Source organism: Thermobia domestica, chromosome 3 (assembly GCF_964235325.1).
Source record: "Thermobia domestica chromosome 3, izTheDome1.hap1.1, whole genome shotgun sequence".
NCBI classification, from domain to species: Eukaryota; Metazoa; Arthropoda; class Insecta; order Zygentoma; family Lepismatidae; genus Thermobia; species Thermobia domestica.
Genome location: NC_137456.1, coordinates 34742834 through 34759723, shown reverse-complemented (window position 1 = coordinate 34759723; position 16890 = coordinate 34742834). Strand labels below are relative to the sequence as shown.

The 16890-nt window shown below is 33.5% G+C and overlaps 1 protein-coding gene across 1 annotated transcript in view; it reads right to left on the bottom strand.

Annotated features, from left to right (window-relative positions):
* The window catches only part of LOC145680271 (uncharacterized), a 71054-nt gene extending 54394 nt beyond the window's left edge, over positions 1–16660 (bottom strand). Inside the window, exon 1 of the mRNA XM_081750618.1 lies at positions 15704–16660. Within this exon, the coding sequence (XP_081606744.1) occupies positions 15704–16065 (362 nt within the window). The 5' untranslated portion in view covers positions 16066–16660. The remainder of the gene's footprint in view (positions 1–15703) is intronic.
* Between the last annotated feature and the right edge of the window lie 230 nt (positions 16661–16890).

The window sequence follows — 16890 nt, the reverse complement described above, 5'->3', positions numbered from 1 at the left end:
ATATGGTGGAGCGCCTTGTAGCATAGGACTCCAGCTGAGCTGCCGTCGTCAAATTGTTCCCATCTGCTCTTCTCATATCTTTTTTCTTTTCAGGTTTGACTACCATATTGTTGGCTATCGCTTGCTTTGTTGAATCTGACACGCGGGGATCAAAAAGTGAAAGAGGAATTAGGTATTCAGACAGATACCAATAACTGCCTTTTCATCGCCGCAAAGGCTGCATTCATAAATTTTTCGTTATGATCAGGCACATAGCAAAGGGGGGAGGTGTCCGGAAACACCCCCTTCGAGACCAGAAATTTACATTATAAGTAAATATTCCATTCAATCAATTGCGATTTATTGTATTCTTTTTGCAAAAAATGCTATTATTTCACATAGAAAAAGCATCACTCTGTTAATAAGTAATGGCCTCCAACACAAAATACTAGCCAAAACTAGCTAAATGAACGTTACTCACACCTAGCGGACACCCATGTATTCAGATGCATAGAGCGCAACGTAAGGAATCGTCGTTTCAATTTATAACCACATTCAAATCTTTTTCCCTTTCACGACTATATTCGTGGTTTAAATTAAGCGGTTAAATATTGTGCAAGATTAAACGACCTCTAAATAGTCCATCATTGGTAAGTTTTTCCTCGTGAATGCATGTGACTGGTAGAAATAAAATAACAAGTGACCCATTAGTGAATTCAAAACTTTAGTTTTTCATATGTTTTTGGACCACCCTAATATATATAAGATTACTATCTTCAACATTTGCGTGCATTTCACTATGCTTTCGGCGCCTACATCTTTCTTGAAATATACCCGCTGTCTCTCCTACATACTTCCCACTACGGAAATGGTTTGACTACTCATTAACGAAACAGATCCCCTCGTCTAAATATAACCATAGAAAACTATTAGTCTAATAATAATTTTTTGAAAATTAAGAGAGTTTTATGAAAAATACATTATGCAATGAAGTGGCTCTCATTGCTCAACTATACGGAAGGAATTATTTGTTCATAATCAATTCACAAACGGTAGCGTAATGAGATTATATGAATTAAAAGGAAGGCAAATATTTACTTTGGTCATATCATTCAATGAATCGATTCGTAACTGAGACTGAAAAGAATGTGCCCCGCGAGCCTCTAACCTGCCTTCAATCGCTGACGGCTCGCCGTAACATTTTTATATTCCACTTGTAAAATCACTAATCTGTATATTTATCAAGTAAATTATTATTAGATCAGCCCACAAGATTTTCACCTCAAAAAAAAAAAAAAAAATATGTATATATATATTAAAAATATTTCTTTTAAAATTTTAAGTTACTTTGACATTATTGTTGTTTCTACTACGAAGAACTCCCATCTTAAGTACACAAGTGTGCTAAGGTATTGTACATCCTCGCACACTACGTACTATGCACTCGCAAACTTGTGAACTTGGATCCTTTGACGCACACTAGGTGACGTCAATTCCGGAAATAAGCGTACTTCGAATGCACACTTGTATCTTTTGGACACGGCTTAAGTTAAACAAATGAAAATCGTTACGAAGTGGGAAGCTAAGACTTCCAAACGAAGCGAATTCAATATTCGAACTGGGGATAATACATCTGTTAATACTAGCTGAATTAGAGAATAAGGTCCTAGATAGAAGTTCTTCCTTGGACTCTGGGTCCATTTCAATAAGCCGTTACTAGCTACACTTTACACTTTTAATTCAATGCAAATAAATTTGAAAACAATCGTAAAATTCAAGCATTTCCAATTCGAATAGAGGTTTAAGGGATGAAATAGAAGCTACACTTGGGACGCTGAATAGGTCAGAATAAAGCATTTCTCTAAATCTTTTACAGTTTTTCTCCATGAAAATCTAATGCCAGAAATATTAATAAATTCAACGACTTCCGTTTTCGATACGGTACTGCAGGTTGTGGCGATATATATACGAAAGAGAAGGTGTATCCATTTCAAATATTATTTGTCGATATCTATTACCATTTGTGTTCTATAGTGATAACTTTTGAAGCCAGAAATGAATAATTTGGACATCTTTCGGTTTGAACTTAGGATTAACTTAAAATATAGAACCGATTCTTGGCAAGCTATATGAATTGAGAAAACTCATAGATATTTTTTATCGTTGTTGTTCTATAGAAATAAGTATTAAAACTAGTAATATTAGTAAGCTTGTACCACTTTCTGTTTTGGTAGATTCTTGTCGGTAAATGCCAACTTGTCTTGAGACGCTGAAAATGGCTGAAGTATTTGTAAATAAAATAATTCCACGCTATTTGTAAAAATTTTCGTTTTAAGTCGATAAAAGTTGAAACAGGAAACTGATAATTTTAACCACCTCTTATTTGAATAGAGCTTCAACGAGGAAGATGGAACGTTTTCTTGGCAAGATATCTCGACTAAAAACATTCATATCTATTAACATTTTCACTCTACGGAAATAAAGTTCAAATCTTAATGGTAAATCTAAGACTTCCGGTCATCATATAGTGCTGTAGTCATATTTCCAAATGTTGAATCATTTAAAAAACAACACTTCTCGCTATCTATTAACGTGTTTGCTCTTTGGCGATATATGTTGAAACTACATATGGTTAATTTTAATCACTTCCAGTTTGAATTGAATTTCAACGGAGAAAATGAACATATACTTTCAATGTCGAATCGATTGCAACAAACCGCAAATTAGCATCTTTTAGCGTTTTTGCACTAGGAATATCAGTTCTGAAATTGGACGTAATCGTAAATGTGAACGATTTTCCATTTTGAAGTTCATTAATTTTTCCGTCCCATGCATACGCCGGCTATCCTAAAAGAGACTATGATGATGAGAAATGAAAGAACTGGTGGAATGAAGAACGTCGAAAAAAGGAGGAAACCCTAGAAAACCCACACACATGGTGTTTGTCCACCACAAAGCTCACTTGACTGAACCAAGGACCCCATGCACCAGACGGAAAAGCTCTACAACAGAGGCAGCGCGGTCCCACTTCCTATTTTGAGATTGTTGAGGATAATCAATATATATGGAATTGAGATGCTAAATCCTTAACAGGAAACAGCTTTTCTTTATGCTCAACCGTTTTTGTTCTATGACAATAACAGTACTAAAATATGAAGAAACTAGAAATAATAGTAAATTTTAACCATGTCCGGTTCGGTAGAATGATGTGGGTAGTCATGATATGTTGCAATAAATGATGAATATTTTACAGAAAGCCGCGTTTCACCAGTAAAAATTTTCGTTTAGAAGTAAGAAACGAAAGGAAATAGAAGTTTTATATCCCACAGTTATAGCGATTAGACCAAACGAGACAGTGAGGATAAATGAATGAATGGTGAAATGAAGAAAATCGGAAAACTCCGAGGATACCCACGCACACGATGTTTGTCCACCACAAAGCTCAATTGGCTCCAGCTGGGATCGTACCACGGACCCCATGTACCAGAGGTAACATTTAAACACTGACCCCTTTTCATTCAAAATAAAATGAAATAAAATCTTTTCTCTTACGTCCCAGGAATATGCCGGCTAGGCATAAGGACAAAGACATGATGAGAAAGAATGAAATGGTGAAATGAAAAAAAAAGCGAAAACGACGAAAAAACTAAAGCACATGGTGTTTTTTTTTCGATCAGAAATGATAAATGCTGAAACTAGAAAACGTCATTTGAACAATTTGCGGATTGAATAGTGATTTACCGGAGGAGATTGAACCTATTAATTGCAAGCTGAATCGATTAGAGGAAACCATATAACAATATCTCTTTCTGTCTTTGTGTACAGAAGTCAGTATAGAAACTTTAGGAATAATTATTTGGAGCCGCTAGAAAGTGAATTGAAACCAGTGTTAGAGTGGGTAAGACACAGATAAAAGACTTTGGCAGTTAAATACTATAGAGAAGTAATTGTATTTTGTTTAGTTTAGATGTTAAAGCCATGTGCTCTAGTCTAAAGAGAAGTGCTATACTTGATATAATTGAGAGAGTTATGGGGGGAGAATGTGTTAAAGGCTGGAAATGGGAGAAAGTTAGAAAAGCCCTCAACTTAATATGGGAGTTTGGTTCTGTACAGTTAAGAATGACATATAAGATTAAAGATGGTTTCAGTATAGGATCTAAGATAAGTCTGATATTGTCTGATATCATTATGAATGTGTGGGAGAAGGATGTGATGGAAAAGGAGAAAGAAAAGATTCGATTTTCATGTAGATACGTTGATGATTGTTTTGGGATATGGGAAAGATAAAAAGAAGAGTTGATAGAGTTCGTTGGTAGTTTAGTAGATAAGGAGAAGGGAATAGAATTGAAACTAGAGACAGAGCAGGGAGGTGTATTATGTTATCTTGTCATTTTAATGAGTAAGGAAAGGAAGAGCATTAAGACTCAATGGTATCAAAAATATTGTAGTGCTGGTATTTATTGTAATAAGAAAAGTAATGTAGAAAGAAGCACAAAAGTTAATTTCATAAAAAATATGTTAGAAAGAATTAACAAAATTTTGTAACAAAAATTTAGAAGAGAATGTAAAAATCTTTAAAGGACAGCTGTATGAGAATGGTTATAGTAAAAAGGGTATCGTTAAAGCATCTGTGGTCTCTGGGAAAGGTAAAAATGGGGAAGACAATGAGAGAGTATGGAAAGGCATTGAAGGGCTAGGAGAAGATACCGAGATTTGAAAAATATGTTAACAAAGCAAGGAGTCAAGGTGTCTAGAAAAGGTAGCAGAACGTTGTTGGACATGGTCAAAAGCAGCAAAGGGGGGGAAGAAAAAGAAAAAAGTCATCAGCAAGGTGTCATTTATTGTATAAATTGTAAGGATTGTGATATGAAATATTGGGGAAACGGGGAAATTATTGAAAGAAAAAATTAAACAACATAAAAGTGATGTGAAATATGGTAGAGAAACTAACGCAATCTTTAATCACATAAAAGAAAAAGGACATGATGTGGACTGGGAACAGGTTATTGTGCTGGAACGGGAAGAAAGATTGTGGACGAGAAAGTGGAAAGAGGCCCGGTGGATAGAAAAGGAAGGGGATGTAAACTCAATGAATTGGACCAAAGGTATCAGCATTAATAAAGAATGGACAAACATAATTGATAAATACAGAAAAATGTATATATGAATTAATGTATTCAATGGTTGCTTGCTCCTTGTTTCTTTAAGGTAGAATGTTATGTTGTCCCATTGGTCAGTTCAAATAGATTTCCACGCTTCTGATTGGTTGTTTGAACGGGCCAATGAGAGAGCAGATAGGGAGATGAATTGCGTATATATTCTTGAGTAGTTTTTGTATCACTCAGTGTAAGTCTGATGAGGACCTTGGCTAGAAGATGGTAGGGTCACGTGCAAATGTGTTTTTATATTAAATAAGTGCAGTCTTGTTCAGCAGTGTGTTTATTTTTCAGGAACTAGATACTATTATATTTCAAGCACTTGCTAGCGTGCTGTGGGTTCTTGTATGTCCTCTTTGGACCCTGAACTAAATATAAAAAAAACATTTGTAGCTATCTGTTACGGTTTCCATTCTATGGTGACAAATATTTAAACCTTAATACCTAGTGCTCTGTTTCAATTGCTCCGGTTTCAATAGAAGTAGACAGAAAATGTTAAACCGGAGGTAACAGTGATTTTTAACAACAGCCTGTTTTGGCAGTTACACATAGTCATGATTCGTACTCGTATGTTATCCATAGATACTGGATCGTTTGCAAACAATCGCTTCCCGTTGTGTGTTACACTTTCCTTCTAAGGTAATAAATGTTGAAATTAAAATAACTAAGTTGAATAATATTTGGTTCGGAAACAGGGTTATGGGACGAAATGGAACCTATTCACGAGATACTGAAATACTTATAAGAAACTTCATCTTGAAAGCGTTGACTGTTTATCTTGTACCGAGATCAATTTTGAAACAGGACGTAATAGTAAATTTGAACTACCTTCAGCTTCGGTAGAATACTCTGGATAGCCTTGAATGTTGTGCTAAATTGCTGAATCGTTAACAAATGTCAGCTTCTCGCTATATTAAAATTTTCGAGCTGTGGCAAAAAAAAAAAAAAAAAAAAAAACGTTGCAATTAGAAATGAAAAATTTGAACCACTTCAGATTTGAATAGAATAAACAGAGGAGATGAAACCTATTCTTCGGACGCCTAACCGCTTGCAAAAATCCGTTTCTCGATTTTTTTAAAAGAATTTTGTTGATAGCTGTTTGCAGACGGACGAACAGACAAACCATTCTACAAGACTTCTGACACTTATGCGCACAATAGGTTAAGTCTAAAACGCTGTATTTGGTTAATTGCACATTATGAACAAAAATTTACCGAAAAAGACTTCTGTATACAGTTAAAAACATTATCGTGATATTATCCCAGATTCGAAACCAGTAGTGATACATCCGCTTTAATATTATATGTACCCTAAACAATTTGTTGGGTGTTCAGATAAAACCAGTACAAAATTTAACACACATACTTTCCATTTTTTATCGGGATTATAATGCAGTGTAACACAGCTACTGACACACTACGAGTGGCTGAAAATAGTAACTTCCAGTGCGAAAGAAAATACAACCAACTGCTGTGTAAAGAAAATGTCCGGTGGTTTCCTATTTCTGCGAACGTAACCTTACCTAGCGTTAACGCATGCCCAGTAAACATGAAAGACGCAACTTATTATAAATAAATATAAACAGACAGGATGTATTTTGAAAGAAAGAAAGGACAAACGTGACTTTACGTAATCTACTCTAACCCACCGTAGCATAATCTAATACAATGTACAAAACATGCAAGAAAGCGAATAATAATAATAACAATAATAGTAATAATATATATGAACATATAGAAATATATTTTGCAAGTGGAAAAGTAACAACTGCCGTGAGGCGACCGTCTCTTCATTCCAGATACCAACGCTACAATCATCACGCCAGCGACACGACCTTACAAATATTGGTCTGTCCATTGTACTTAGAGAAAAAAGAGGCGAAATTGGAGCAAGATGGTGTCAAAGCCAGTCAATTAGTTAGTAAAAGATCCTGAGTGTTATACACATCATAACATTAAAAATCACATCCCGGTAAGAAGAATAATCTACTGTCGAAAGAAAGAAAAGTGTAACAATACATCGCGACACCTAACCTCCAAACCACATTGTCACTAATTTAACATAAATTATTAACGAAATATCTATCAAATGGTTCTCTAAATACTGATCAATTCATTCTTTTTTGCTTCAAATGGACGAATATCCAGGCGTGTCATGTTTTAGAGCATGTCTGTACCGTGATGTTGGATCTCCAGCTATAAGGCGTACACTGAAGTAATTAAACTGATGGACAAAGCTACTTTTTCTTGGAACTCCAACCCCCAGAAATTTCTTTCGTTAGTTGTACTAGAACCAGTAATTAAAACTTCGATTAAAACAAAGGATTTACAAAACAAAGAAATAATTGCAAAAATTTCGATTAGCAAACTGAAGCTGGACGCAGTCATCACAGGAAAGTGAAAAATAAGTTGCGAAAATTCAACGAAAGAGGAATTGAAATAATATATTCGGTCAATTAAAAAAGGATACAAGAGAATTAAACAAGGAAAAAATGCAAGTTGTTACAGGTCATGGTCCCTTTAAACCAAATATTAAAAGATTAAGTATGGAATATAATCAAATATATTACTGCAGTCTAGATTACACGAAGGAAGAAATGAAAACAGTAAGGATATTAGAAACAAGCTAAAACGTAAGAAAAAGCAAACATAATAAGAAAAAAGTAAGATCTAATAAATTTCGAATCTTACCTAAACAGATACTGCAGAATATGTCGAGAGGAAGAATACAGAAGGTCGAGAAGAAAGTTATATATTACTTTAACACGGACTAGGACAAAGCTTAGAGATGAAGAAGGAAGTATGTTACAAACAAAATAAACTTTCCTGGAAATAGACTGGAACAGTTAAACCTCAGTTTTTTGTATTAATGTTCGTTATAATATATATGTGTGATTGAAGATGTTTGTCTTTAGTGTGGCAACAAGTGAAATGGAAAAAAGAAAAAAACATAACTAAATGGTGTTTGAAACAAAGAATACAAAACCAACAACAAACTTTTTGAAAATATCCTTGTTGATTGAAAGCACTATCTCCTTGTTTTAATTACGATTTAGGTCACATTTTATAATATTTATTTTAAGACGATACTAATTGGGAACTAATCACGAAGAATTCATGCAAATATTATTTTTACCGAAGATATATAGATAGATAGATAGATAGATGTTAGCTCCAAACTATTATATGTTTTTCATGTTTGAAATAAATACATATTGCACTTTTTTAAATTAAAAATAACGTAAAAAAATAGGGAGAAAGGACATGAGTTAAAGTTTCAGATAACAATAAAACTCCAGAATGCCTCAACATGCTGAATTATAACTAATCATGTGAAAAAGGAAGACAAAGGAAATAAAGAAGCACAAGGGAAAAGAAAAACGGCATGAGACAAGTTACCATAGATAAGACCGTAAGAAATCGACCAAGACAAGAGAGGTAAAAATACAAACTACAAAAAAAAAAAAAGAAAATATAATTAAAAAATCATACACCTGATAATGGAATCTTTGCCACCGGTGACTCATACGCTTTAAAGTGGCACCAAAACCTGTACATTATGTCCTGTAATCTAGCTGCAAATGACAATCGGAGAAATGTCATGCATGCAATTTATTGTTAGATTATGAGTATATTTGGAATTATTGTAATTACAAAAGTGGCTTAGAAATCAACCTGAGATTTCCAATTTTACATACTGACCATATTATTTCGAATGTGAAATATAATTTGTAAGGGTTCATCTCCCAACATTTTTAAATTAACATGGAATAGCTCACTGCATTCAACTTCACGTGCACAAAGTAGTCTGATATATAAAATTAATATATAAGTTGGAAAACTGATATATAAGTAAACTAAAAATAGTGCCTTTGAACCATAACCTAATTGTCTCTCTGAGTTGCTTTTACTCTCATCTTCATACGATTTCCACTATACCATGCAATGAGTTCCTCCGTGCAAGACACATAATAAAAGAGGATACTACCTTTCTAGAAAGTATTTTACATCTAACTACTTTCATAAAACCTTCTATTTATAGCAATCATTGTGCTTTCCTAATGTAAACCTGCACTCAAAATTGCGAAGACGGTTAGCAGGTGCTATTTTTCATGCTGTTATTTTATGATAAAATATTAGTGGCCGACAATGAAAATTCAGAAAACTTCGCTCTGAAATCAACTTATAATAATAATGATAACGAGCAAGTCGCCCTAAAGGATTCTGCACAGAGTAATGCAACATTGCTCATAAGATACAATTTTGGAATGTACTAGAATCATATTTTCTAAGAAAATGTTATTGTCCTTAATAAAGACTGAAACTAACGCAGCTTACGAATTGATTTATAGACATTATGATCATTTTTCGTTAAAGAAATCCTTCACAGAAGAAGCCAACGTCCTGAATAAGCCACATTTAAAATAAAATATATTAACAGTCTATTGTTTTCGAAAATATACTCTATACCAGCGTTCCCCAACTTGCGACACACTACGGGTGTTACTTGGATTCTCGCGGCACACTTACAGATATTATTTTTAAACACAGTGTTTTTTTCTGTGATTATCGATCTCCTTCTCACAGCGAAGAAAGCTCGTACACTGTTTTTTCCCCTTGTTAATTCATAATGCTTATTTTTCATTCTAATTTAAAAATAGAAAACAATTGCAATAAAATATTGGACTCAATTTTTAAAAATACGCTTTTTTTTTAAAAAAAAACTGTATTCAACCTTTTACTTAGAAGGAAGATCACTACATAACGAATGAACAAATTTCTTTCACTTTTAAAACACACATGTAGGTATTTTTTCGAAAGGATTGAATGATATTTCAAGTTGCGAATTGTTTGCAACAACAAAAAAGCAATAATGGTCATCACAATGACAACAAATACTTTTTTCAACATTAGAAATATACGAAACAGTAACACGGTATGAAACTTAAAATTGTAGATCCATAGTAGAGATTCATAGTAGTGTGGAATACAAATATACATTTTTCCCTACGTTTTACAATTTGATTGCTATAAAATTAATAATTTTGTTTCGATTTCTCGCGGCACACCAGTTGGAAAACGCTGCTCTATACAGTTATTATGTATTGGAAATTATACTTTTAATCTCCTGTACATAACATTCAATATATAATTGTAGATAAATATATGCAACATTTCATTAGTTAAAGATATACAAATTACATCATATAGTTAATTAGTAGCTTGAAAAACTCGCTACCTTTGTTGTATAAGGGTGGAAGAATACATACCTATGCAAAATCTTGCGTTGGTGATGTTACTGACGATATGTGTAAAACCTAGCAGGCCGCAATTCTTAAGGGTATCGGTTCAGATTAGTTCACAACAAAGTTTTTAACAAAAATAGCATTATAATACACTACTACATGAAATGAAAACAAGTATCAGTCGAGTATAATAAAATAAAAATATACACAATATTTGAATAAAGGACAGAAATGAAATTAAAAAAAATCCTTGATTTTACAAGCTGCTTTCCAATAAAGCACAGAAGAAACATTTCTACAAAATGCAAAGTTTGATTTATTCACCCACCTGACCTGAGGTTATTCTCTGCAGTTAGAAGCAAAAATAATCGCAATAAAGCAGCTGGTTCAAGTTGGAAATATATTCTCACGGCTTGTACTTAGGGATATTTTTTTTGTTGTACCAAATTTTCAAAATGCGATATCAATTTACGTCACTTGTCGCAGAAACGACACAACCTGATATTGTAAAATCCGCACTTAGAAGCAGAAACTAGCCGTTCAGATTACCAAGTTTCCAACAAGTTTAAATAAAACGATCGAGAAATTTTCTCATTGCTTGTCAGTAGAGTTAGCATGACGCAAAATTCATACTTCCACGATAGGTTCGAGTGAGCCGCAACCAAGAGATTCAAATTCGGAATAAGTTTGTAATAGAACAAATACAATTTTTTTCGAGGCTTATAGATAGGGATATTCTCTCAATTCTCTAAAGTTCGGGAACTAAAACTAGTAATTTACTACACTTACCTAAGGAAAATGACGAGATCTCAAATTGCACATTCCGAAATTTGAAGTAGAATGGGTGCAATTAAAAAGTACAAGTCCAGATCATGTTACGAATAAGTTACCAGTAATTCTATTTGAAATGTTGTGGAACTTAGAATTGGCTATTGTAGCTTTTCTTCTTTTCAACGCAAAGGATACAATTTGAAATTATGTCATCACGGTTAGGTGAGTGAAATCAATTGTTACTATTTTATGGAATATAAAACATGTAAAAATGTCCGCAGATACCACCAACGAAAACTTATTAATACCTTTTATTTTTCACTTATTCTAAAATTTGAAGTCTTATATATACCGCTCTGGGAAACTAACGTGGAAGTGTTTCGTTTGAAATTATGTTGTCGGCACTTGATGAGCGAAATAAATTGAGTTATTATTTTCTGGAACCTGGAATAGTGTAAAAATACCAGGGTTTGAAAAAAAAAAAAAAAAAGATTTGTTTAAGAAGAACGGGCATATATGGGTTTTCTCTGGAATTTTTGGCCTTCATTCGGTGTTTTTAGTTTCTTTTTTTTTTTTTCGAGATATTTCAATGTCTGTGGGGTAAAAGTGTTAAAATGTAATTTCTATTTCGAGATTATTATTGTCAAAACTTGCAACAATTTTCTATTCACTGATGGTTTGAAAACAAATAATAGCCATTTTGAAATTTTACATTGGGTTGCCGAGAAAACCAAACAGCAAATTTGGAAAGTATCGTGCTTCTAACCAGGGTTGGCTGGTTTAAACCAGCTGTTTTTTTTTTAAAAAAAAACGACTGGTTTAAACCAAAAAACGAAAATTGTTCGTAAAAGTGTGTGTTTGTAAAATCTTAATGAACACACATTTGTGGGTTATCACGTTTCACTCCCTTATATTATTCGTATTATATTCAGACCTAAATTCCCCATTTATTACTCAAAAAGATTATACTACAAAAGCAACTTTTTTTTTAAATATAAGTTTATAAATGTATGTTTCGTAATTTTTTTGTAGTTTTTATTAATATGTAATTACAATCAAAGAAAAATTCTAAATATTGTTTCGTTTCAATGTTTACTATTGACAAAATACATCGAAATGACGTACTTTGTTGTGTGTGTGGGGGGGGGGTCATAGAGACACCACGAGAGGCATTTAGTGAAATGAGAAGTATCTTTTTATGTATAAATGCGTCTGAGCCACAGTGGACTCAAATAATTCGTATCTTTATTCACTTTTCTTTCTGATATGCAAATTCAGCCGTCGTATTTCCTTAACTTGGGCCAATCAAAGTCGTTGTTAACTAACTTGAACTAAATTAGTTCTTCTGTACTTCGTAGTACTTTGAAATTGTCCATATGTAATTCTGTATAATGGTTTCACTTGTGCAACTGTTTATCTGTTTGTCCATCTGAAATGACTCTTGACAGTTGTATTAAGAAGCATATAAAGATAAGTACAACGTATTTTTATTAGGATTCCTTCGTGAGTGAGTCGGCAGACCTATCACATTTGCGGCTAATTAGTCCCGGTTCCGTGTTCAAATGGAGGACAATTTCTCTCGGATGTAACTCGAAAAGCAGTTTTTATTCCGCTTTAAGCTTATGTGACCCCTTCCAGCATAACCCGGCTGTTCCGTAATAACATCAAGACGAAACAAACTTATTTCTGTCCATATATGATATGAATATATAGAGTAAATTATTTAAACCAAATAAACCTGGTTTAAACAAAAAAAAACCTGGTTTAAACCATAAAAACCGGTTTTTTTGTTTTTTCAATAAAAATCATGGTTTTTGCCAACCCTGCTTCTAACTTCATAATTTCAACTTAAATTTCGAAAATTCCGCTTTGTAGCGTGGAAACCCGATATTTTTAAAGAAATTATTATTGTAATTCTGCACAAACTTGCATTTCATCATGTGACAGTTCAAACACCAGCACTTCTATGGAAAATAATATGGTTATGCAAATTATTTTGAAATAAAATATTGAGGATAAATAAGAGCAATGTTTCTGTGTTCTCTGTACCTACTCCAGTACAATTACGATTGATTTATATTATCATTATTATTATTATTACTATTATTATAACTGATCAAAATAAATATGAATGGGCAACTCCTAGGCAAAATGAGAATTGTTCTTGACTTAGTTTGGGCTTAGTGTTATTGAGTCTGCCATCAACTAAGTCACCTTAAAGACTACGGATTCGACACTAATAGTGGATCTTCTGGATAATTTTCACATCTCCCCTCTTTCGAAACCCTAGGAGTCTCACACCTTAATAATGCCCTTCTTCACATTCTAATTTAAATGTGTATGTCAACTTGTTTTTGGAAATCAGTTTACGAACTGATTTTTATCTCTCTAATGTGATTGACTTTATATATATATATATATATATTTATATACATATGAGAAATGGGGTAAATTTTCACCCGTTTTCTATTTTGATGCTTTCTTCCCTTCATTTAAAAGAAACAAAAATTTTATATATCGACGCCTTAGTGTCATAGGCATGTATCGACAAAAAATTAGGTTTCATAATTGCAAAAAGAAATTGTTTTTTTCATATTTGATTTTAGTGTTCGATAATGCACAATGGTTTTTATGTGATCAACTATTTTTTACAAGGAAGGTTTGACTTATAATCTTTTACACGGAGAAACATTCGAGCATCTATAATGTCAGATATATTCGTACCTCAAACAAACAATTTTTCTAGATACATTTCTTTGACAGTAACCCGTCGATATATCCTACGATTTCATCTAAACTATGTTCTCTTCGATAAACTACTTCGAAGTATTCAAACTCTACGGCATAAATTTTTATACCACAGGAAACAAAGACGCTAGCACTAACTGGTGCAGATTTACTGTATAATATACGTAACAAATCTGAAATAATATTTAATAGACTACTAGTAGATATTTCAAATATTTGTGTTCTTGCCCGTCAGATTCTTACCACTGTAAAAACTAATTAATGAAGGTCAAACCTGTTATACACGGATTTCCCGACAAAGTAGCTAGTAACCATTGTAAGTGAAAGAAGTGAAGTATCTAAAGTAAATGTACCGCTACTACAGAAGTGCCCAGAATTAAGGGATCCTCATAATTGGGAAATATACTTTAGTAACCGTGTTATTTCGATACAGACTTATATAAGCGAAGAAAACGTATTTGAATGTTACCTATAACGTATTTACGAGTATACAATACATAATTTAACACAAAAGATAAGTAACTTTAAGCCAAATATTGTTTTGTGCTATATTCGTTTATATTTATATTGAAGTTTGCTGACACACCTGTCCCCAACCGACGCATCAATCGCCTGCTCTATGTTGCGCTCCTGCTCTGATATAAATAGTACTTAAGTCTCTAGTGATCACCACGCAAAAGTTTGTTAATGCTTTCTGTATATCAATCCCTCTCGTGTATGTACAAGTCAGTTCTCCAGAAACGATTGTTGAGAACACAAAAGGTCGAGTTTCTGAGAAAGAATTACATATGGTAAGTATTTATTTATGGCTTCTTACAATAAATCGGCACCAATTTTTGGCAAATCTACAGTTTGCAGACATAAGAATTATCTCTTGTGTTACGGTTTCCTGTTTTTCGAAGTCCTTCGGAAAAGTGTGGCTGGACATATTTGACACGAATTCTGTGCAAACTCACAAGAGTCGGATATTTATTTATAAAAAAAAAAAAAAAAAAAAAAAAAAAAAAAAAGAGAGAGAGAAAAAAAACTCCACTATAACAAATATTACGTTTGCATTTCTGAAATTTTCGGATCCCCTTTAGTCATACCTTTTCTTTATCACAAGTCTTTAGATATGAAACATTATCACAAGTCACCCACAGTTCAAATATTTACAAGAGTTCGTGAAAAATGTGTAATCAATAGTAATCATTACTTATTTGGGGATATGTTTAGTACAAGGGGTCCAGATGCACGTAAAAAACACAAAATTTACAGGAGAAATGAATGTTGCAAGTACTTAGACGTAACATAACGTAACCAAATCTAACCTAACCTAACATAAACTAACGTAAGCTAACCTGAACTAACCTAAACTAACGTAATATTAGTATAAATAAGCGAAATTCTATCATATATTGGAAAATTATGCGGGACTCCTACACTAATATAACATAAACTAAACTAACCTAACGTAACCTAAACTAGCCTAACCTAACTAAATTAACCAACCCTACCCTAAACTAACCGAATGTGAACAGAAATCACCAAAATTGTAACATTTTTTAGAGAAAAGAGCTGGACCCCTTCTGCTAAACATAGGCCCTTATTTGTACCGGTGTGGCTGTACTCACGTGTGTTTGCGTACAACTAGACTACGTCTGTTGTTCCACTTCCAAACCGTAGATTATTAACTTAGGTTTGATGTAGACCTATCTCCCATTCCTATTTCTCACCAACCATTGCTTTTCACTATAAAATGTCCCAACCCATGTAACTGGATTAGCAATCTGAACCAATTAATATATATAAAATTTAACATTACCTTTCTTGCCCAACTGAATTTGAACCACTTGCCGTTAATTGTTTATAGTCACCAGAGTACGACGTAGAGGTCACTTGAACCTCTACTTTTCTTCGTGTTTCCATATTATTTTCAAATGCATGATCTTTTACTGCAAATTCTGATTTCAGCGCTTCAATGTTTAATTTCACATCCGAAGAATACACAGCTACATACTTCTCCATTGTTTGCTCTCCTTCCGAGATAGATAATATTAATTCTTTGCTATCAGTCATCAGTTCGTATGTCCACCCCTTCCCTTCGAGTGGATCTTCCTGAGGAAATCCATTATCAATTTCTTCTTTGCACAAAAATTCCAACTTAACAGACGCCTCACTAGCCATTATGACTTAACATATAATACGTACCAATTTGCAACTGTACATGATATTTTCATTTTATTTTATGCTGCCAATGTTAATGAAATGACTTACAACAAGTTCACAGAAGCAGCTTTATACTTGCAATCAAACATACAGTCAGATTTTAATAAAATACATAATAATTGCTCTTTGAAAACAAAATGTTTGAACGCCTTTTGTCTTGTCGTAGACCATTATCGGTCAAATAGGTAGGTGCACCGGCTCACTAGTTATATGTGCTAGTATTACAAAAATGGTCAAATGTGTACATCAAACAGGGGATTTAGGATTCAAAAGCAAAATAGAATAAAATACAGGACACAATTGGGAAAAGGACACAAGTCAGGAAAAGAGTCAAAATCAGGAAAAAGTCAAAATCGGGAAGGAAGTTCAGACAGGGAAGGAGGGCAAAAAGGCAAGATGAAAAGGCAAAAATGTAGAGGAAAGTGGGAAGTATAAAATGAAAATAGAAAGAGTGTAAGAAAAAGGGGATGTATATAAGTGTAAATGTAACAGAAAGTGTAAGTGTAGTGTTGGTGTATCACAGGGCCCACTTAATCTCCTTCCTCACGGAGAACCTGCAGCCACAAAGCACTCACTACCACAGCCACTGTCGATCTCCCCTTCGTTGTTTGCTTCTACGAACCTTATTCAGTGCTAGTAGATGCCCGTTAGAAAACTTCCCTCGGCTGTCACAAAATTTTCCCTAGCTTTTAGAAATATGGTGATAAGCTTTTTTTTTCTTTTTTTTTTTACTTGAACTACCAACTAAAGTTGTTTCATTGATTCCTTCTATGCTTCTATGCT